Here is a 22,035-nt window from a genome sequence, read left to right on the forward strand (position 1 = left end):
TTATCAAAGTGGGGGCTAGCTTATGGGGAATTATTTGGAAAAAAATTAAAAATTTGGTGAGTTGACAAAAACCAAAAAGTGAAAAGGGTTCCATGCAGAGGTGAAAAAATGAGATCGAAACAACTGAAAATATATAGGGTCTTACAGTAAAAAAATCAGTTGTCTATTCACACCGTAAAAATGGAACACCCATACATTTAAAAACAATTTCTGTAGATGCGCGACCATGTATAGTTGACATTTGCACAAAAGGTTTTTTTATATTTTTTACCAGCTATAGGCTAGGAAAGACCGACGCACTATTGCACGACCCTGTATATGCTGTTCTATCAAAAGTCCACTTGTCGGGGCTGTTTGAATTCGATAACTCTGTCGCCTATAGTGGGAATCCCTAAGGTGAAAGAAAACTGTCGATTGTTTGGGGGTTGTACGAAAGAAAAACTCGTACTAAGATATTAGAAAAGTAAGTAGGTACATTCAATATTTAAGATATTTATTATGGTTTTATAAAACTAAAATTTTCTATTAATTTCGATTACAAACAGAAAGTTTATAAAAATAATTTATACATTTTTAAATTAATGTACAGCACTAACTAACAACTAGAATAAATATGTACAACAAAATTTAATATCATTTAATCTCCTTAATTAATTCAGTATAAATCATAGTATTGTATAGAACGTATCGTCTTAATAAAGCATTTTTTCCGTAAGATGATGACATATTTAAGTACTATGTGTGAATAAGTTGAAGTAGAATGTGAGTACACATAAGTATACCTAACCACCAACATATACTTGTCTTACATTTTAGTTACGCGTTCGAAATTCCGAAGCCACTACATTACAAGGCGATCAAATTTGTGAGAATGTAGCATTGTGCACACTACAAAGTTGCTAATATGTCATATTTAAAGCATCATTTTCATTGCATTAAAGCAATATCAATCAAGTAACTAAATTGTACAAATAAGAAATGGATCTCTCGGTTATGCCGTAGTAGAGGCATCCCTAAAGTGTCCAATTTTCAACTTGCCAATGTAAAAAAATTTCCTAGAGAACTTTTAATTTGAATTGTATTGCACTATAGTTCCACTAATCTATAATTTCCGTACGCAAATTTAACTAAAATGTAAAACGTAATCATTGGTCAATTTTGGAATTGCGACTTCAACATTTTCTGAGCTTTTTCTTTTCAATTTCACTTTGCCCAGAAATCATATTGCAACATTTTTGTTGGAAGTCTAACATAATGGAATGTTTAAACACATCTTAAAGAATATGTTCTAGTGATTGAACATGTTTTGCTGTGCCGGATCATTCTCGAAATCGCTCCAAGCGTTATTCAATTCCATAAAAATTAATTTAGCTATTTTTTCGTTTTCAGTTCCGACTTGCTGCAAGTAATCACGTTAACACGAACTAGGAGTATGGTTTCCTCACCTTATCTGGATGAACGGCCAAGCAAGCTTTACGATATTGCTTTTTAACGTCTGCGGGCGAAACCAACTGATGCATATCACATTTGTTCCATTTGGTACCTTCCCACAGGACTGTGTGCACAGAGCAGAGTAATGCTCGAACATTTCCTCTTTTACCTTCAACCTGTTGAACGAATTTATTGGTCAAAACAAAACGCCAATAGAGTCTTAGTTACTAAAATGTGAAGCTGCCCTGATAGATCTGAGTATGTTACGTATTAACCTAAAATAACACCAATGGCTCATATCGAGGCCTACATACTACAGGCCGGAGCGGTTGAAAAAGTCACGTGACCATAGGAGTCAGTTCGGGACATATTAAATACATTACGGTTTATGGAAAATCCGTGCGCGGCTACACTATTTATTTTTTTACTCCAAATCCGTTTAACATAGAGCCACGAAATTTCAATGAGAGCTGGTCAATGATACAGACAATTGAATTATAGTGTTTGTTAATTTTTAGTAACACTGGAAATAGTTAATTTTAAGGTTTAAAGTCTTTGAGGATGAAACGACGATAGTAAATCCGTGTTTTTCTATATTTCCACCATCATATTTCTGTTTCTAGGAACGATATTCTTATAATTCTTTCGGTGTCTTAAACTAGAATGATATGCACCTCCAATTATGCGTATATAATGCCTTATCTGGTATTAGTGTAGCTTTAACAAGCCCTACAAAATCGCGCATTAATTATCCGCGCAGAGCAAAATTCACTATGCGAGAAACTTTTTTGTTGTTGATACAATTGTATCACATATCGAATGAATGGGGGTTTACAGTATAGTTAAATTCCGCAGTTCTAATTTAATAAGCGTGTACCTGAAACCATAAAACATTTTTTTGGACAGTAAAAGTTTATTTAAAAATAGAGGATGATTAGCAAAAAAATAATGAACATGAACGGTTTTAAAGGTTTATTCAAAACGATATGATTGTGGCGGGCTCTGTGACGTAATAAGCCCGACCAATCAGCTCCTAGAACCATTCAGATGACATAACGACTTGGCAATATTGCAGGAGAATGGCATTTATAACTTGCGTCATCTGTCACAGGCACTTGTCACTTTTGTGCTAGATCACAACCATCTATAATTACAAGCCGTGCTGAGAATTATGGCAACACTGCATGGTAGGCCGATTTCCTAATTCAACTTGACAGATTTTGGGTGTATTTTATATGTGTTTTGGGTGTAATATTCTTATTTACCTGTTTTAACAGAGCGAGATTGCGACAATTTGTGTTACTCCGTACGGAATGAACAGAAATTATTATTCAGGTAAGTTGCTAAACGAAATATATCGATTTGTTGTCATAACCTCTAAAGCAGGCTACTACTTAATGGACCCTTTACAAGCACTTGTATTTGTTCAAAGTACCTGTAACAAGCTCAAATATCACCTACACACTACGTGGTATGTAAGTACGGTAAGTATTTATAGTGAAAAAACACAATTAGTTTGTATTTTAGGTATTTTAGCACGGACATGTCAAGTCGAATTTCTGAAGGAACCTTCCAACTTATTCCCAGGAGTTCACGGTACGGGAATTTAAAGTCTACGGGGCTCCCCTCTTTAAAAGCTTCGTACCTAGACCAACTGGAGTAGCGACTGGCTCAAAGACCGCCATTTCGAATCACCCCTGGTCGTTGATAAAATCTCGCTGATGCACAGCAATTTACTGTCCTTTTGCCGAAATTAAGTGCTCAAGCGTGTGCTTCACTTCGACCTGTTTCGACAGAAGTTCACCAATTTCGGAGATCTCGATGGAAAACACATTATGATACAGTTACCAATTTACAGCATTCTGAATTTGAAAGTCAAATAAAAATGTTATTATCCATTTTTGTAAATGAATAAAATATATGTACAATTGTAAGCTGCCTGAGTATCTTTCTTCTGTATTAAAACCACCAAGGCGAAACACAGGAGAGAGAAAAAATGCCATTTTTCAAGAGCAACACGACTCCATTAAAACTAAATCGGCCCACCGATTGACTTTCGGACAACGTTGCCAAACTTCTCAGCATGGCTTGTAATTATAGACGGCTGTGGCTAGATGCAGTTAAACATCCCTCTCAAAACGTCAAATGTGACAAACGTCAGACCCTCGCGTAAGGTTGCCAGCTCACTTCTACGTGATTGGTTGTAGGTTTGTGACGTATTTAGTCTGAAGCGTTTCAAATTCAGACTAAAAACACAGCTTTTCAATAGTTTATTTTGGGTTTATTTTACTCGCAAATAAAAATTGAGGACACACGGGTCTTTTTAATAAAAAATGAAGGACACAAAAATGTTTTTCAAAAGGAATTTTTAAGAAATGGTCTTAAATTAAATAGCATTTTCCCACCACTCCCAGCGACGCACAATCTACATCTTTTTGGAATCGAATTTGCAGACTTCAATACCATAATCGACATATCGAATTTTTTATGATCATTTAATCACAATATCGACTTAAATCGTTATTTGTTTGTTATTTGCGACATTTTCAATTAACTACATGCGAAATTAGATCACTCACTAGTAGGCGGGGGACACTTTGTGACCCGAAGGCCTAATCTTCAAATGAATGTTCAAAAACTAATTTGATATTTGTGATGTTCATGTGCGAAAATACCCAGATACCAAATTTGGTCGAAATCAAAAATTTTTTTCACACCCCCATTTAAGGGTGCGGCGTTTCGTGATAAGAATTTTGAAAAAATGTTTACAGAATCGGAAAGGGCATACCCGAAAACCTATCCAAAGACGTGCCACCAGTCTTTCTAACTTTCATGGTTGCTGAGAAAAAAATTATGAAGAAATGCAAATTTCACTACTTTTGTGGGGGGTGGCTTCCAAACGAAACACGTTGGACCCTCGGTTTATTTGGAAAAAGTGCTTGTTTTGATCCCCTCTACGATCCAATTTTTTTTACACATTTATATGTAACACCCTGTATAGAAAGGTTGCGTTTTTATTGAATTTCATTAACTATATTACTCTGACTGTAGTTAAGTCTCCGTCATAATTTTTTGTGAGATATTCTCATTAGTGTAAAGAACATTTTGTAAAATTTTCACTTGTTTTCATTCAGCCCCTTTTCAGATATTTTTGAAAAGCCATAGAAAAAAAAGGAGTGCATTCTCAACTAAAACTTTTGCTGCAGGTAGTATTATAAGTAAGGGAAATTAAAATAATGTAGGTTTTAGATCATTTCATGCTGAACACAGGGGTCTTTGAATTATTTTGATATCTTAAAAAATAACTTGGCAATTAAACTTTCCGCAAATCCCGTTTTTCCATCAAATTGGCCAAACTGCCATGTAAAAAATGGCTGCCAGAAAAAACTACGGCTTATAAAATTTTTTCAAATAGTGGTTTCCGATTGCCTACCTATAGGGAGTCCATGACTTGAAAACCAGGAAAATAAAAAATGTTCAGCAACTCTGCCTGGGCGGCGATTTGAAATGGATTGACCCGCATGTTTGTGGGGTATATTTTAGGAAAAGTCATTTTTCTACTTAACCATGAATCGTACACCCTCTAGCGGCGAAGCTACAAATTTGAAAATAATTGCCAGCGATTTCTTTTGGCCCCTTTTGTTGATACAATTTTTTTCCCCGAAGCTGTGCAATTAACGGTTCCATAGATATGCCTGTGACCATTATTATTGGGACACTTCCATATGGCAAAACAATTGGGACAAGTGAAAAGATCGAGATAGCCTTGAGCCCAGGTCAATCCAATCCCCAGTTTCAAAATTTGATTTTGCGCATGCGCAGTGTCAACTTTCTTATTTATGGAGGCATTTAAATAAAATTTGATACATAGCCACTTGGAATAAAACCAAATTTAATGCCAGTTTCAAAATTTCGTTTTGCGCATGCGCAGTGCCAACTTTCTTATGTATGGAGGCATTCAAATGAAATTTGATCCATAGCCACTCGGAATAAAAGCAAAACTAACATCAGGTTTAAAATTTGGTTTTGCACATGCTATAGCCATACCCAGGAGCTCGTTTTCTATATTTGTTTAGTTTGATTTGTTTTTAATTTCAACAGTTGTAACTGCATACGCAAGTACTGCATGCTTTCCCATACACATTTTTGCTGACGTAAGGATTCCAGAACGCACTTACCCATTCTAAAATCTTCAATTTATCTGGATCAATATCCTTAACCAACTCCTCCTTCCTCATTTCATTTATCGTCCTCGGAAAGTTATCCTTCTTCGATGCAAACTCGTAACCTTGAGATCCTAGTAAATCACCGAAAACATCGGCGGGTTTCGTTTTACCATTTTTGGTATTGTCGACGTTCGGATCGTTTTTGTTAAACCCGTCGAAATGAGATCTACTATAATCGGGCCGAGAATTCATTGGAGATTTCGCAGGAGTCGTCGGCATGTGCTGCGGTGTTGTCGGCGGTACCATGTAGGGGGAGGAGTTACCGTTCGCGGAGCTCTGCTTGTTGAAGTTTAAACCGGCCGTTAAATTGGCAAACAGATCGTTCGAGTTTTGCTCATCACAATTACTATTTAAAGTCTCAGTATTACCGCCCCAACCTCCTAATAAGTCACGTTTATTGTCAGATAAGTCCGTTATACCGAACGGATCGAATAAATTGTCATTTTTAAAATTTAAACTAGGGTCCTTATCGTTTGAAGAAACAAAATCGCCGAAAGTGGAATTGCTATCGTCAAAACCACTAAGCAAAAAGAAGTTTGAGCTCTCCGTGTTAATTGTTTGATTCACTGTGCCTGAAAGCGAGTTTAAATTTAGTAAGTCTACCGCTTCATCTTCTTGTGCCTCCATTTCTGTACTTGTGACCTGTTCAAGTTTAACTTTTAACAACGAAACTCTTTTGCTGTGCATACCTCTTGTTTTGCAGGAGAGTCTGGGTCATTTAGTTGAAGATGCACTAATTCGGGTGGAGGCGGCACAGGTCGTTGAGGTCTTGGTGGCCGCTCTGGTGGCTTCACTTCCATTAGTCTCGGTTGAGGCTTGCTCGCTGTAACAGTCATCATCTTTCAAATTGTTCAAATCAACAAGACAAAATTACCAAAATTGTCGATAATTTCGTCCTTCTCTAACTGAGATGAGAACACTACCTCGCAATTCCGTTTACTTTGATCTTTCATCCATGGTGGTGGTTGAGAAGGGTTACGTTCGGTATCCGAAACAAACACATTTAACGTTACCGTAAACCTTTCTTGGTAATGACCATTACCTTCTGTTAAACAATCTAGATCCGATCTAAAAGTAATTAGTTCAGTTAATAAAAAGTAGATTGCGCTCGCACTTCAACCATATTTAAATCAGATATACAAAGTATGGCAATGGAGAATTTGCATACTTTTTCAAATAACCTTAGATATTACCTAAACCTCTCGCCAGGAAAGATTGCCGGTCACAGAACACTTGATCCCGGTCTACAATCTATGTTTTTCTAAAGATGTGAGCGACTTCGGGGATAGTATCGTGTCAATGTTGAACAAAAAGACTTTTCGTTCAACATTGGCACAATCTTATTCTGGAAGTCGCCCGCATCTTAAGAAAAACATAGATTGTAGATCGACACAAGGTGTGCTGTGACCGGTAATCTTTCCTGGCGAGAGTTATACGTATCCTATCCCTTAATTGAATGTCTTTGGCAATAATATTTTGTGCAAATGCCCAAAGATGTACTCGATAATTAAATATTTTAATAACACGCCTACGAAACCACCTGATTGAAAACGGGGCGTGCCGTGCTCGTGACGTCACCGGGCGAACGCCGTTATAGCAGCGGCTTAATTTTCGGGGTTTATTTTGCGCTGATTTGTGATTTCGTCGTTGTTGTGAAAACTGAGGAGTGTTAAAACAATGGAACCAGGATTCTTTCAAGCACAGTGAGACAATTTGCCAAGAATTAACTCTTTTATGCTGATAAACTTTATTGGACGCTATCCTCGACCCAATCCTGATTTTGTAGGTGCCGAAATCAAAGCATCACTAGGTGATCTATACAAGCAATAAAGTTTTCCGAAAATAGCAAAACGCACCAGGCTATTAACTGAAAGGTGCTAAATAAGCCGTTGAAGGTTTACTTTGTTACTGATGGGATAGAACATTGTATTTCGAACATGGCTAAATAATATACCCAGTTTTATTGTTAGCATTCCACATTATTTAAAATAGTTTACGGATCGGTGGGCTTCTGCCACTTAACTTGTAACTTAAGGCAAAAAGTATTATGAATTTTTGCCAGAACCGGAGTTATAGTTTGCATGAATTTTCATTAACGATCATTCAAGAGAATTTATTGGTATGGGGTTAGTGGTATTCACCTTGGTGGTAGTGATATGGGAACCCTGATGGGAACTAGGTATACTACTGTTGACGCAAAAAGCCTGTTTCGTTCTGCATTCCTTTGACCTAACAAAAATTTTTTTAAGTAAATTTTAATTATCATTACAGCGCGCGAACCATAAAAAGTACCCCGTTTTCACGGTTTTCCGCGTCGCGGTAAACTTTATAGAGTCAAATAGAAACAAAACCACAAGTCCAAATGCCCTGAAATTTTAGTATGTTATAATAGTTATTTATGTATTAAGGGCATAATAGTGATGTTTATATTCTCGAGGGCGACAAGTTAAAAAGCTCGAGGGCCTATGGCCCGAGAGCTTTTTAGTCGCCCGAGAGTATAAACATCAGCTTATGCCCGTGGTACATACAAAATTTTATGTTTTACAAATAGTTTTCTTCGTCACAATTCGTTTACAAAATAATTCATTATGTTTGATTAAGTATGCGTGGTTCGAATTTGTTGATGTGATTGAAACCATCCAAACGTCAAACGTAATTTTAAATAATTCAATTAATCGTGAATGAGCAAGAAGTTCGAGAAACTATACGAAATAAGGCCAATCTTGTGATTTAGTAGGTATTGACAATTAATAATTGACGTTTCTAATTTTCAATGACCTACAAATATTTGTTAGTTTTGTCATTAAGTATGAATGAGTTACTATGGTGATACTTAATGCCCTAGGGCATAAAGTGGTACTTTATGCCCGCGTATCACAGATATAAAATGCGCTATGATAGGTTAGTAAGACATAAAAAATTGAACGTTTCTCTATAAGCATACAAATTTTGTAAACGCTAGAGCCGATTTCGTAACAGTTGTTTTTCTCCGAAACGGATGATCCCACAAGCCTTTAATATACATCATTTTCTTCGGCGTAATGCCAGAAATACAATAATTCTAATTGCAAAAATGTAGTAGAACGAAACAGGCTTTAATTTGGTACAATTCCCATTAAAATCGACCCAATGGTTATTTTTTTATTAAGCTTCAAACTCGAGTGCACAAACTTTTTGCGTCGACCCGTAGGTCATATTTATAAAGTAAATTGAGCGCACAAATTTTGTACACATTGGTACCTACTACACACCTTCTCCGATATCTTCCTTGTTCACCTGAAGTACTGCGGCGGAAGTTCTATCTGCATCCATTATTGATTAGTTAACATCAACAAACAACTTTAACAATTGGTATACGCCGCACACAGTAACTGGTATGACAAAGCAGAAAGCAATCACAGCATATTAAATTCAAATGAGTAACGCGTAGCCAGATGGACATTCCGTTCGCCTTGTGACGTCACGTAAACGAGTCCCAATACGGAGGGCGGAGCCTGGTGCTAACTTTAACATTTAATTACTGCCCTCTTAGACGCCGCGCCGTTTGTGTTTTTTTCAAACATCATTGGCATCAGTATATCATACTATCATACTATACATATTTTCTAATTTCAAAAAATGTGCAAATTCTTTATGGCAACCAATTGGATTTACACCTGACCGTTTTTGTCGTTAGGCGACATTCCGGAACCCATTTTGCCAACTTTGCATATCTACAAACTTTAAATTGATTTTTAGTTGTCCCATATTACTGTGGATTGACGCCTGCCAATGCCGATGCTATTTTCACATGAGCTTAGGGGAGGAATTATTTGACCAGTACAAATTTAGCATTATAAATCATACACTGCGTCGCGAAAGCTACCATCCAGTATATGATTGAAAAACACATGATAGACACACTGGCAATTAGTCCTCTGGCTGACCAGGGCATCGATTCCCGAAGTTAGTCGATATGCTCCGTGATGTGACCGGCTACCATGACGTCATGATCGTATATGATAGGGATAAGTTCAAGTTTAGCTGCATTCCCGAATCGTGGACAAACTGTATGAGCTAACCAATCACAGACAAGAATTGAAATGTCATTTGTCAGTTTTGTATTTTGTTTTGTTTTTGCATTATGGATACTGTTATTAATAACCAGAAAATCCTGGAACAATTCCATGTTGTATTTCACAGAAAATACGTGAATGTATAGGTTAGGGCACTGTAAAAATATCCCAAGCAAAACAGCTGCAAGACCCGTCCTGTAGCTGCAACTGCGCATGACTTTCACGCAACGAGTGGTCTAGACCAGTTGTTGCGTTCGATCAACTTATCGCTCGATGTGATAGGTTCGAGAATGCAGTCACATTCACGTTCACATCAAGGTCAGCCGATGTGAACAAAGCACATCTTCGGGAATCGACGCCCAGAACCCTGTATGCAATGTAATGTATAGAGAATCACCCATTTTTTTCTTAAACAGGACCATTACGACTTCAAAAAAATTGGATGGCCGTTCCAACTCGTGGTAGATTTTGAGTTATGACGTAATATGCATTACATTAGCGTATTCATCTAAACCATTCACACTAATTCACAAATGTGGCTGTAGAAGCAGCAAGTTGCATATAAAATGAAAGGTGTTTATTCGAACTAGTCAAAAATAATCGAATATTATTTAGTTGTTGTCCTGGTTCGAGATATGACGTCAAAATGGCTGGCTGGTTGGCAGCTAATGCGGACCTGTAGAATGCTTGCAGAAATCCGAAGAGTGTACCGGGGCAGTGTAACTCTTAACTTTAGGAACGAGGCTACATGATGTGGGGTCGGCGACATCTGGGCGCCATCCCCGAGTGTGGTGTACTAACGTGGAGATTTTCCAGTTTTTTTCGGATTTTGTTCCGACTATTTCCAAATTGGTGATTTTGTAGCACGCACGACTCCTTGACGGAATTTTTTTTTCTCCTAGGGGCGACATTAAACATTAACTTTGCAAGGCGCACGTCTTCGAGTCTTTGGGCGTCCAAAAGTTGCCAGAGCTCGAATCGCGATCTCTCTTTCTCGTGTCGCCAGTAGAAGCGTGAGCTATGGGAAGTGCCCCAAAATCCACATTTGTGGATTAGTGTGAATGACTTAGAATCTTAGATGAATACGCGAATTCAATGCATTCAAAACCTACCTCGAGTTGGAACGTCCACCCAATTTTTTGTTTAAGTCGTAATGGTCCTCTTCAAGAAAAAAATGGGTGATGCTCTATACACCACATTGCATACAGGGTTTCCTAGTCAGCCAATAGCGCGTTGACCTTTAACAAGGAACCAGAAATGGTTTACTTGAGTGGTCTCATTAGATCTTTCAACCCTATGTTGTCGGTAAATTCGCCAGTTCAGACCTTCCACATTCTCTTTGTGAGTATCCTCTAGCTAAAACTCGAACGGACTTAACTTCGACATGACCACATAGTGGTATCAAACAATTTCAGCTTGACGCCAGTTAGTGTAGTAAACAAAAAAGATCAATGTGGCACAAGGAACACTCCTCAACCTAGGCCACTAGAGTTTTTGGATGTCACTGTATCGCGCCACTGATGGAACCACCATAAGGAACTATTTCGCGATTTACTTGCACGTGTTTTATGAGCACCCAATTAAACCGCGCCTTGATCCTACGAGTTCTAATAACCCAGAAATTCTCTCAGTGAGATCCAATCAAGATTGATTAGTTATTTGGACGCCGCCCGCCCACAATAAATACGCAAAAAGCATAAAACTCACCAGAGAGGGCAGAAGAATCGATAGATAGCTTCACCCTACGGTTGAAATAAGGAGCAACATATTGCGTGTTTTTAGACCATATTGGACAGTTGCTCAAGGGCCTTAAACTTCACCACAAATCTCGTCATGACCACCCAAATTCTGACAAGTTATGAAAAACCTGTTACGTTCATTATGAGCAAATGTAACCATATCACAAGTACATAAGCACACTGTAAGTTCAGGCAAAGTATACTAGCCAAAACGAAGTAAAAAGGCAATATAGTAATAGTAATCTGAATAGGCGCCACTTAGTCTTTAGTAAATGTAAAAAAAAAGGAGAGAGAATACTTACCGAAAGGTAGAGCAATGCAGACTAAGCGATCCTTGCTCTGGTCTTGACAGTGTAGAACATAAACAATCATTGTTGTTACAATCGAAGGTAATTTTATAAATGATCTCAAAATATTACATCGCTGTAATATCTAGATCTGAAATGTCAATGCTTCAATTTAAATAAATTTTTAGCAAAAAGGGGGTAATCAGGGAAATTATCAATGTCAAAACAGGCAGAAAACAATGGAGCTATTCTTGTTAAATGACTATCAAACAAATGCAGTAGTTATAATTACAATTCGATATCGAAAACCAGTATGTAATCAAACGTTATATCAAGGAAGTCGTCGAAAATAAAAAATTACCTTTGAACTCTTGTTGAAACGACCTTTTGCGCTCAGAAGGGCGCTTTTCTGTCTTAACTGTAACAGATACAAACAAACAAAAAAACAAGAGGATATATTCTTCTGCAGTAACGACAAAATTAGGTATGTACAATTAGAGATATTGAAACGATAATCTCCAAAAGGTTTCGTTAATACTTTCAGTTAAACAGGAGGAGTAAACAACTTCCATGGAAGTAGGTCACCAAAAGGTAATGTAGGCAGAATCACGTGACGTAATATCCAGGTAGATAATAACGAAAAAGTACTCCAGAAGAGAAAAGGATGAGAACACTGAGCGAAGTATGAGGGAAGACAAAGGCCTCACACTAATTACTTGCAAATATAAATGCGCTAAGGGTATACAATGGAGCAGTCACAATGCATCAGAAATGGAGAGAAACGCTCCAAAAAAATATGGTGATCTCCACTACAAAAAGCCTTATTCAGAGACACAATACCTCAGGTAAAAGTAATGGTGTATCAAGAAAAATTTGCACGTAACCAATATAAAGGCAAGATGTTCTCTTCAAAGGAATAAGTACAACTGTACTCAAGACCAAATTAAAGAAGGGATAGAATTATGGAGCAAGGCGCAAAGCGTGAAGTCTAGCGACAAGAGAATGAAATCAGGTCAATGAAACCTTAACACTTGGATGACCTCTAACGTCGAAAATAAAGAACTAAGGTAATAACAAATCTACCATAGAAATAACTTACATCTTAACTAAACCGGTTACAGAAGAAATACATAGATGGCGTAAAATAAAAAATGTTACAAGCCTGAGGCTGTCGAAGGTCAGTTAATTCTGTAAGTTTGCCCTTTTGTTTTAAGGTAAGAGTAAGGTTTTAGATCTATGTAGATGCCGGTCAGCATGCACTAACATGGTTTGCAACGTTAAATATGCCCCCCCCCCCCAAATGCATCCTCAAAAGCCTCTAGTCCCCTCCCAGGATGGCAGTTTCAACTTTAATTCTTAAAAAACGTCCTAAAAATTAGTTTGTCCTTGGCATACTTACTACTTTCACTACTATCGTTCTGACGGCCATCAACCACACTGATATTGACACAAAAAGTAATTCCAAACAAAAAAACACTTACTTTGTAAATCGCAAACATGTTTCCTCTTCAGATATGAAACCAGTGTGGCACTGTATCTGGCAGATTTTAATTCCCGTTGCTTTTCCCTGAGTCATTACGCCCCCCAATATGTTTCTAGCATGATAAATGATTATACAAACATCCCCGCATACATTGGAATTCAACGGAAGCAAACACTAAAAACAAAAGTCTGACGTAAGGTAACACTTTTTAATGGAACAATACCTTTCCTTCTGATATATTGTACAGTCTCATTCGTTCATATTCCTGCAATGTCGACAGAATACAGCGATTTTCGCTGTATACCTCCACATACGGCCGACATCCATCTCTAAAAACATGCACTGTACTTCCTCTCATCGTTTACATTAACAATCACATACCTCACTTTTGTAAATAGCGGTACAGGCTGCATTTGTAAAGAAACTAGCGTGACTGGCTTATAATGTGGATAGCTGGGTGGATTTTGTACAATATCAGTCATGTAATAAAGGTATCGCAGCTCTGACGGTAGCATATTTGGCGGAATGCGCTTTACGGCGAACAGCTGCAACGCATCCTCAGGAACACAGAAAAGTCGGATATAAATTAATAATGCGCACAATATGGTTGCTGAAGTTGATTTACCATCCTAAAACGTAATTGTGTCAGTTCAACTTTACCTGTGACTCATAATTGTTTCACATTTATTAATTTTAAATTCTCACATGCTCATTTTATCAAAAACTCTATAGTACGTAAATTGTAACTCTGAACATACAAATCTCCAATGTTCAATTTTTAAATATACAAGTCAATGCAATGCCAGACAGTTATGCAACCTACCTTACATACCAATTTAACAGCAGTGTAATATACAGGGTGGCAAATTTGAAAACTTAGCACCCCCCATGTCTTATGCCCGTTTGCATCAACAAATTTAAGTAGAGCTTAGCTTAAGCGTAGCTTAAAATCCATGGCAACCATCGTCTCAATAATCGTTGCCATGGATTTTAAGCTAAGCTCCACTTAAATTTGTCGGTGCAAACGGCCATTAGTAAATAAACGAGATATTTAAAAAAATCAAAATCCGTTTCGGTAATTCGGAGGGGGAATCACAATGACATAGTTGGTGACGCACCCCCTCCAACCCCCTGCGCTCCAGCCACTCGAACTTTTAAATCTTAAATAGTGACCTCCCATGTGTGATACGTCGTTGGAAAGCTCTGAAAAAATGCTTTCCAACCATACCAAATAGCATTACATATAGGTTAGTAATTATCGTGCAAATTAAAAAATTTTATTTACTAAGACATGGGGGGGTGGTAAGTTTTCAAATTGCCACCCCTGTATATTCCTGTATAATATACAGGGTGTCAATTTTAAAACTTGCAGTCGGCCATATTTTTCCAAACTAAAGAAGAAAAATTGCGCAAAACCGTTTCGGGGGTATGGAAGGAGAACCAGAATGACGTTATAAGTGACAACCCCCCACGCCCCCTCTTAAAAAATCCCAAATGGCAACCCCATACTTGTGACACATCGTTGGAAAGCTACTGAAAAATGATTTCCAGTGATAACCAATAAAGTCAATATTCATTAAGACAATTTAACAAAAATTTAATAATTAACAAAAAAAAACTAAATGTTGACATTGAGGGATTTATGGCAAATTGGCCAAGAACTTCAACCTGAGCTGCTTCATTAAGCAATATTGGTTGCTTTCTTTTTTTATTGATAACAGATCCCGTTTCTTCGAATTTAGCGACCAAATCTTGAAGATAGGCATGGCTTAATTTTTATTTTTTTTGTTAATTATTAAATTTTTGTTAAATTGTCTCAATGAATATTGAGTTTATTGGTACCACTGGAAATCATTTTTCAGTAGCTTTCCAACGATGTGTCACAAGTATGGAGTTGCCATTTAGGATTTTTTAAGAGGGTTCTGGTTCCCCCTCGATACCCCCGAAACGGTTTTGCGCGATTTTCAATATCTTCTTTAGTTTGGAAAATATGGCCGACTGCAAGTTTTAAAATTGACACCCTGTATAAGAAAATTAGTAGTTATTTTAGATATATATTACTGTACTTATTAACTGTGAAACTCAAATTTATTAAATAATTCAGATATTTACGTTTATTAAAAAACATTTGAAAAAGATGAAAGTAGGTACGATTGGTTGCAGATCTTAAGGGGGACTTGTATATTTAAAAATTGAACATTCAGAGTTAATTTACGCATTGTATATAGGTAGTTCTGTCTAAATTGTACCTGCTCTTAGCAATGATACTTGTGTACTTGATTTAAAGCACCAATTAGAATTTGAAACCTTGACCATTTGTATATGTTCATCGCTCACTTACCATACAATGAATAACGCAAACATTCCTGCTATCTCCAGATAGATACTGGTACATATCTTCGCACAATTGGTACAAAGAATTTAATAGCGGCGCCTTAAAGTGTTCAGGATATGCAAAGCCGCAATCGATAACTCTAGCCTGTCCAAAACGTGAATGATATGATCGGCCTGAGACATTGTATATAGAGTACTTAAAGTTTGGATGCCTCGAATCTAGAAATACCCGCACGTCCTCGATGTGATTAGTACGATAAGCCGATTCTAAGCCCTCCGATGGGAAAGGCATCACCAAAATTCTAGATGTCACATATGTAATGTCTAAATCTGTGCGTGCAATAGACCTAAAATCAAAGCTTATAGTTTTATTTCGACACCAATACTAATAAACCTACTGCTGCATAGTCTGCATGACTTTTGAACTTGTATCTTTTAAATTTTTCAGAAAACTACCCGCTCCACCTTTGATCGACGAAAATAATCCCGCACTTTGCTTGGGATCGGATTGATTTTGCATTGGTGCCTTTGCAATGGAGTCAGGGTCTCTTTGTGGCCTCTAGTATTTCGTTTTTAGTTTTACAAATATCAAAACAGAAAAGTATTACCGGTGGCGCTGGCCTGGCCGGCTGATGGGCGGGTGAAGGGGGAGGCGGTCGCGTGGGTACCTTGCTAACGTGGTTGCTATCACCTTGACCCACATGAATATCTGAGTTGCTAGATTTAAGTTTAACATTTAGGGATGCTTTCAGATTGTAGCCTTTTGTTTCAGCTAATGCAGCAATTTGTTCCAGTACTCCTACTATTGTTGGTCTGTCGGTGGGGCAGATCTGAAGACATGATTCTGAAACATTATAACAATATTATAATTTGTACAGCCGACAACAGCGACTGTACAAGTGCCATATCATGTTTGTCATCGGACGTTGACATATTTTTGTCAAACCTGTTCAATGATTACCAAAATACAACAGCTTGAAATTGGTGCACATATGCCCGATGGGCATGCGCGTCTTGTACAATTGACATACGCACAGCAGTCGGAATTCGAACGTGGCAATTATAAACTGATGCTCTTCGGTATTGCATCTTTCTTATTCTTTCTAGTTCTGATTATTACGGGTAGCAAACAACTATGCGATGTTACTCATCTGTATTGAAACTAGTACCCCGCACCTCTAAAGTGAGCATAAACCCCGTGCCAAATTCGTGGCAGAACAGCTTCCTAGCTCAAACCAGATAATAAAAAAACAAAATTTTAACAAAATTGAAAGTACCGTTTTGGTCGACAAACATATTTTAGTTTTTTTCATGTAGACGTTATTTTGATCTAAACACCAAAAATAATGACGGGACACCCTGTGTACGAGAATATTTGAATTTATTAAAGCAAATCTGGGGGGATTATTTACGAAATACGCACAGAGTTGGTTCGTTTCAGTTGAATTTTCATCTTAGTGTTGATTTTTCCTTTTAAAAATGTTGTAAATGCGTAATTTTTGTTTAAATTCTATCACTTTTATTCAATTCAAATTAGGTGTTTCCCAGAATTGCGCGTTTCACATTGGAGAGGTGGGGTCGTTTGGTGCGTTCCGTCGTTGATTGGCCAGTTTTTAAAGAAGTAGCTTATTTGATGGTGGAAGTGTCGCTGCTAGTTTTCGCGACGGTTGAAAAGCGTGTACATCTGTTTACGCTAAATCTTGAGCAGTCAGCATAAATCTGTGCAGAAGCAAGTTATTCAAAGTTGAGTGAGAAGTTCAACGCGTTAGTTGAAAAAGCAAACAGTGTAGTACAGCGACGCTGATTGTTAAGGTTTTCTTATTAAAAGTTTTCTACCGTCCAAACAGCTACCAAAATTTGTCATCAAATTCAACAAGAGTTAAGTGCGCCTGAATACCGCAAACCTTGTACGACCAGATTTATTTGTCGACCGCTTGCGTGCGGGGTAATATGTCCAAACGAGGTTTGTAAGCTTTTCTTTCTTTCAAGGATTTTGTTTTAATTTTTTTTATGTGTTTGTCCCTTACGGAAGTGGATGAAACGTTGACTTTTCGTTCAACATTGACACAGTCCTACCCTGGAAGTTGCTCCCATCCTAAGTACATAACTGTGCCTATCACTTCTCATGAGTTTTGCAGTGAATATTATATTTCTTTGAAGTGTTTATCTCTATTTCTAATGTGTTGTGGCTGCTCCATTGAATACGCTGAACGGATGAGGTGTGAGGTATGTACAGGGTGGCCAACTAAGAATGCGAGGTACTGTATCTGAGAATCTATCCATCGTAGAGGCTTGCGGTAAAAAAATTTTATACTAAAACGGCCACGAGAAAAACCTGGAAAATATTTTTAAGTTTCTGGAATGACCCCTAAGGGACGTAACTGCAATCTGGAATCTAAAAAAAGTGATTTTTCTGTGAATTCCGCTATATTAACCTAACAAAAAAATGTTCGGTCTTTGAAGTCGACGATAATCTGAACAATTTTTGTTGAACAATTTTTCCTGTATCTCTAAAAAAGAAGTGGTGGGGGGTATTCAAAGGTTTCCGTAAAGAACACCCTGTATCTTCGAAACGGCTTAGCCGATTTAAACAAACTTACCTCATTTTTAGAGATACAGGAAAAATTGTCAAACAAAAAAGGTTCAGATTATCGTAAACTTCAAAGACCGGACATTTTTTTGTTGGGTTAATATAACGGAATTCACAGAAAAATCACTTTTTTAGATTCCAGATTGCAGTTACGCCCCCTAGCGCCCATTGCAGAAACTTAAAAATATTTTCCAGGTTTTTCTCGTGGCCGTTTTAGTAATAAATTTTTTTACCGCAAGCCTCTAAGATGGACAGGTTCCCAGATACAGTACCTCGCATTCTTATTTGGCCACCCTGTACATATTATATTTCAGCATTATTCTTAATACATATTTTTTAGGGCTTTGCCTTCTCTGCGAAGTTTCTATCATCGTTTTCTCTTCTAGATTACTTTGTCGTTATTATCTACCTCAGTATTTCTGACCCAGAATCTGGATGACTTCGCATGGACCCGCTAGATTGACATTGGCGACGTCACGAGGTACGTACATTACTTGGTGATCTACTTGGATAGAAGTTGTTTACACTTCAATATTGTTTCTATTTAACTGCAAGTATTAACGAAACCTTTTGGAGATTATTGCTCTTATGAATTGTTTTGCTATTTCTTATTTTACGTACGTCATTTTTTGTCGCTAGGAAGAATATACCATCCGAAACCCGATCTTGTCTACTTTATACTGTTGTAACGTAAATGGAATTATTGCTTCTTATTGAGTGTTAATTGCGGTTTTAATATGCAAGTTACCTGATTAGTGTCAAACGTTAGACATTGCTAACGCAATATTTATGTGCCGCACTATTCACTATCTCTCTTGTTTTTTTTTGTTTGTCTTTATCTGTTACAGATAAAGCAGAAAAGCGCCCTTCTGAACTCAAAAGGCCGTTACAACTAGAGTTTAAACGGTAATCTATTTATTTTCTACGACACCCTGATATAACGTTTGATTACATTTAGTTTTCAATACAATCGAATTTTACCTACAGCCTGTTTTGAAACGATGATTCAGGTTAATCAATAATTAAAAATATTAGAATGTTAACCGCCTTTGATTATAAGGTAAGATGTCACAAATACAAAACCATAACCACAAACTATATCATACATATTCTTCGCCCATAAAACCCTGCTGCTCCATTAGATAACAGCCTATGTACTTTCATTTCCGTGAAAGGGGGTGGCATAATATTTTAAATATCAATGTAAAATCTGAGGTAAAATCATGATTAAAGGGACATAAAATTCTCCAATGTTGGACAGGTTGAAAACTATAAACTGGAAAAGAAGTAAGAAAATAACTGAGTACAATTTTCAGTAGCTCTTTTTTTTCCTTGTAATCAATGAAGACCCTAGAGCTACTCTCGAGTTTGAATGTTTTTAACGTTTTGTTTAAATTTCACTTTTTTGTGTTGTATTTATGATTGTTTAATCGATTTTCCGAACCACACACACTCTCACTAGACAGGTTTGTCACTTGACGATTATGTGCCATGGAGTATTTAGATCAACTGCAAGAAATTCTTTAATTGCTCTGTTCTTAAAACATTTAGTGCCCCATGTGATATTGTTGAAGCCTAGCATGATACAAGCAGATAATCAGTTGTGCATTTTTAACCACTTATTCCATTCAAATTGACCCCATTTCAAGCTTTACCATAACAGGGATATCTCCGTTTCTTGTATGTGAATATATTTGTTTCTATGGAAACTGACAAGAAAAAAATATCATAAAAATATCTCAGTAAACCTTCTGGTTACTTTGGTTCAGAAATATTACTCAGATACTTACTTATGATGCCATGAAAACAGGAATATTTTTGATCTTGAGGAAGAGAATAGTTTGCATTTAGTATACGTAACTTAGCACCATCTTCAAAGGGATGCCTCATATAGCATAAAGTGTACAATATACATCCCAAGGCCCAAACATCGACAGGAGCCCCAATATAATAATTATTCCATGTGTCTACCATTTCAGGAGCTCGGTACATGGGCGTTGTAAATTGTGCAAGCTAGACGCGAGAACTTTAATTATTATATTATTACGTATCGGGCTCTACCGTCTCTTCCAAAGTAGATCTTTGATTTGCGGACCAAGATTCATCAGGCTGGTGTACTTCAATTGTTGCCGAACCAAAATCGCATAACTTCACAGTGTCATCGCTTGATATTAAAATATTCTCTATTTTTAAGTCACGGTGTATTATTGGCGGTGACTGGCTATGCATATGGCACACTGCTCTACAGGTTTGATAAAACAAACAAGCTATCGTTTCGGGATCAAATGGTCCATTTAACGATTTCAGTATGTCGACTAATGAGCCCCCTTAAACACAAAGAATAAACTTCCCGAAAAATTTGAATTCCCAAAGCACCTGAACATAATTCGGTAACAAGTAAGTATTCCGTTTGTCCGTGACTGGTTTGATTCTTTTCAATTACAGATGTAGATAAATATTGTATTATGTTGGAGTGTCCCGTTAACTTCTTCAAAATGTTAATTTCTTGTAATACATTTCTTTTTCGCGCCTCATCGGCAGCAAGCAACCGCTGTAACTTTCCTTTGTTGAACTTATAAGAAACCGTAATTTTACCTTAAGAGCGTATTCCTTTCCTGTGGAAATATCTTGCGCGACAAAAACTACAGCGAATCCTCCTAAATTAAAGCAATGAAAGGTTAGTGGGTGTCCTAAAATAAAATCAATATTCTACACTCACCTTCAGCAATTACTTTTTGTATCTTCAGTTTAACGTTGGAAATTTCAATTGTTTGTCCTATAAAGCCGTTCTCAACCGTGTCATTACTGGGTGTAGTAAAGTAACCGAAAGCCGATTTAAATAATTCACTCATTTTCAAATAATTCAAATTTTACATGTACATTGCAGCTTTAAAGATTACTACCGCATTCGCAGATGACAGAACACCCACAACACAACATCCACGAAATGATTTAGGGAATTTGTTTTTCTAAGGTTTACGTCAGAAGATCTTTTCTAAAGGTTATGTATATACAGGGTAACTATAAAATCACAATATAAAGATGTGTAGTCATAGATGTCATCAATCCCTGGATTTTCTAGATACAAATACACGACAAGGTTCAATTCACAGTGCACCACGGACCTGTTATTTTTAGTAAGAGGTCCGTGCAGCGCACCTATTTGCATTTATAGTAGCGAAAGTCTTTACGCGGAAAAGATTCCTTATTAAATCATGCTTTTGTTTGTCTGTCCGTCTGTGTTGGAGTACGTAATCATATTTGATAACCACACAGCGTCATCTTATTATAAGTTGTTTGTCATATATGTTATAATAATTAATTTAATCATTGTGTCATTATAATATAGTTGCGTTATGCTGTATTAAATTGATTTTCGTCTAAAACAAACTCATTCTGCTAATATTCTCACAGATTGTAAAGTGCGTGTTTGAATTATAAAAATCAGTGGTCCTTTAAGAGCTCAAACTCAGAAGGCCTAACTTATTGTCGGCGAGCAAAATGGTAGCTAGGTATGTATACCTACAATGTTACCGCATGAAAATCTAGATTAAAGAATGTGGACTGAAGCTGTCAACACCGCGCAGTCTATCTGAAGAATAGATCACCTCACAAAGCTGTAAAAGGGTAAAAAAGGATGCACGCCAGAAAAAAGTAGCCAGGAATTCAGGATTGAAGATTGATCTAAAACATTTATTTAGTTATTATTATCCCTCTTGTTCTGGGCCCTCAACAGGTTTACGCCCAATGACAGAGTAATAATAATAATAATAATAATAATAATAATGTCTTTTATTAGTTACATCTTGCAACAAAATGTATAATAGATTAAAATAAAAATTCGTGTAACTAAATTGGGCGAAGTTCAGATGACAGTGGTGAAACCCACT

The 22,035-nt window shown here is 37.0% G+C and overlaps 1 protein-coding gene across 1 annotated transcript; it reads right to left on the bottom strand.

The window, feature by feature from the left end:
- Positions 1–568: 568 nt before the first annotated feature.
- LOC116177330 (cyclin-G-associated kinase-like) lies at positions 569–21,098 on the bottom strand. The gene is made up of 16 exons (XM_031496278.1): positions 20,865–21,098; positions 20,741–20,802; positions 20,522–20,696; positions 20,207–20,472; positions 19,936–20,158; positions 16,164–16,399; positions 15,954–16,114; positions 15,563–15,902; positions 13,603–13,850; positions 13,445–13,550; positions 13,220–13,395; positions 6,532–6,725; positions 6,347–6,480; positions 5,610–6,299; positions 1,446–1,607; positions 569–1,399 (listed from the first exon to the last, which is right to left on the bottom strand). The coding sequence occupies exons 1-16, from the start codon at positions 20,995–20,997 to the stop codon at positions 1,289–1,291; spliced, it is 3,417 nt and encodes a 1,138-aa protein (XP_031352138.1). The 5' UTR covers positions 20,998–21,098; the 3' UTR covers positions 569–1,288.
- Positions 21,099–22,035: the final 937 nt, after the last annotated feature.

The sequence above is a fragment of the Photinus pyralis genome, unplaced genomic scaffold (assembly GCF_008802855.1).
Source record: "Photinus pyralis isolate 1611_PpyrPB1 unplaced genomic scaffold, Ppyr1.3 Ppyr1.4_LG7, whole genome shotgun sequence".
In the NCBI taxonomy this organism is placed as follows: domain Eukaryota; kingdom Metazoa; phylum Arthropoda; class Insecta; order Coleoptera; family Lampyridae; genus Photinus; species Photinus pyralis.

Excerpts from the sequence above, each read along its gene's own strand:
- LOC116177330 (XM_031496278.1), bottom strand. The coding sequence starts at position 20,997 with ATGAGTGAATTATTTAAATCGGCTTTCGGTTACTTTACTACACCCAGT. Across the intron at positions 13,551-13,602 it reads CCGCTATTTACAAAAGTGAG|AGATGGATGTCGGCCGTATG; the intron begins GTATGTGATTGT and ends GCATGTTTTTAG. Across the intron at positions 6,481-6,531 it reads CGAAATTATCGACAATTTTG|CGAGCAAGCCTCAACCGAGA; the intron begins GTAATTTTGTCT and ends TGACTGTTACAG.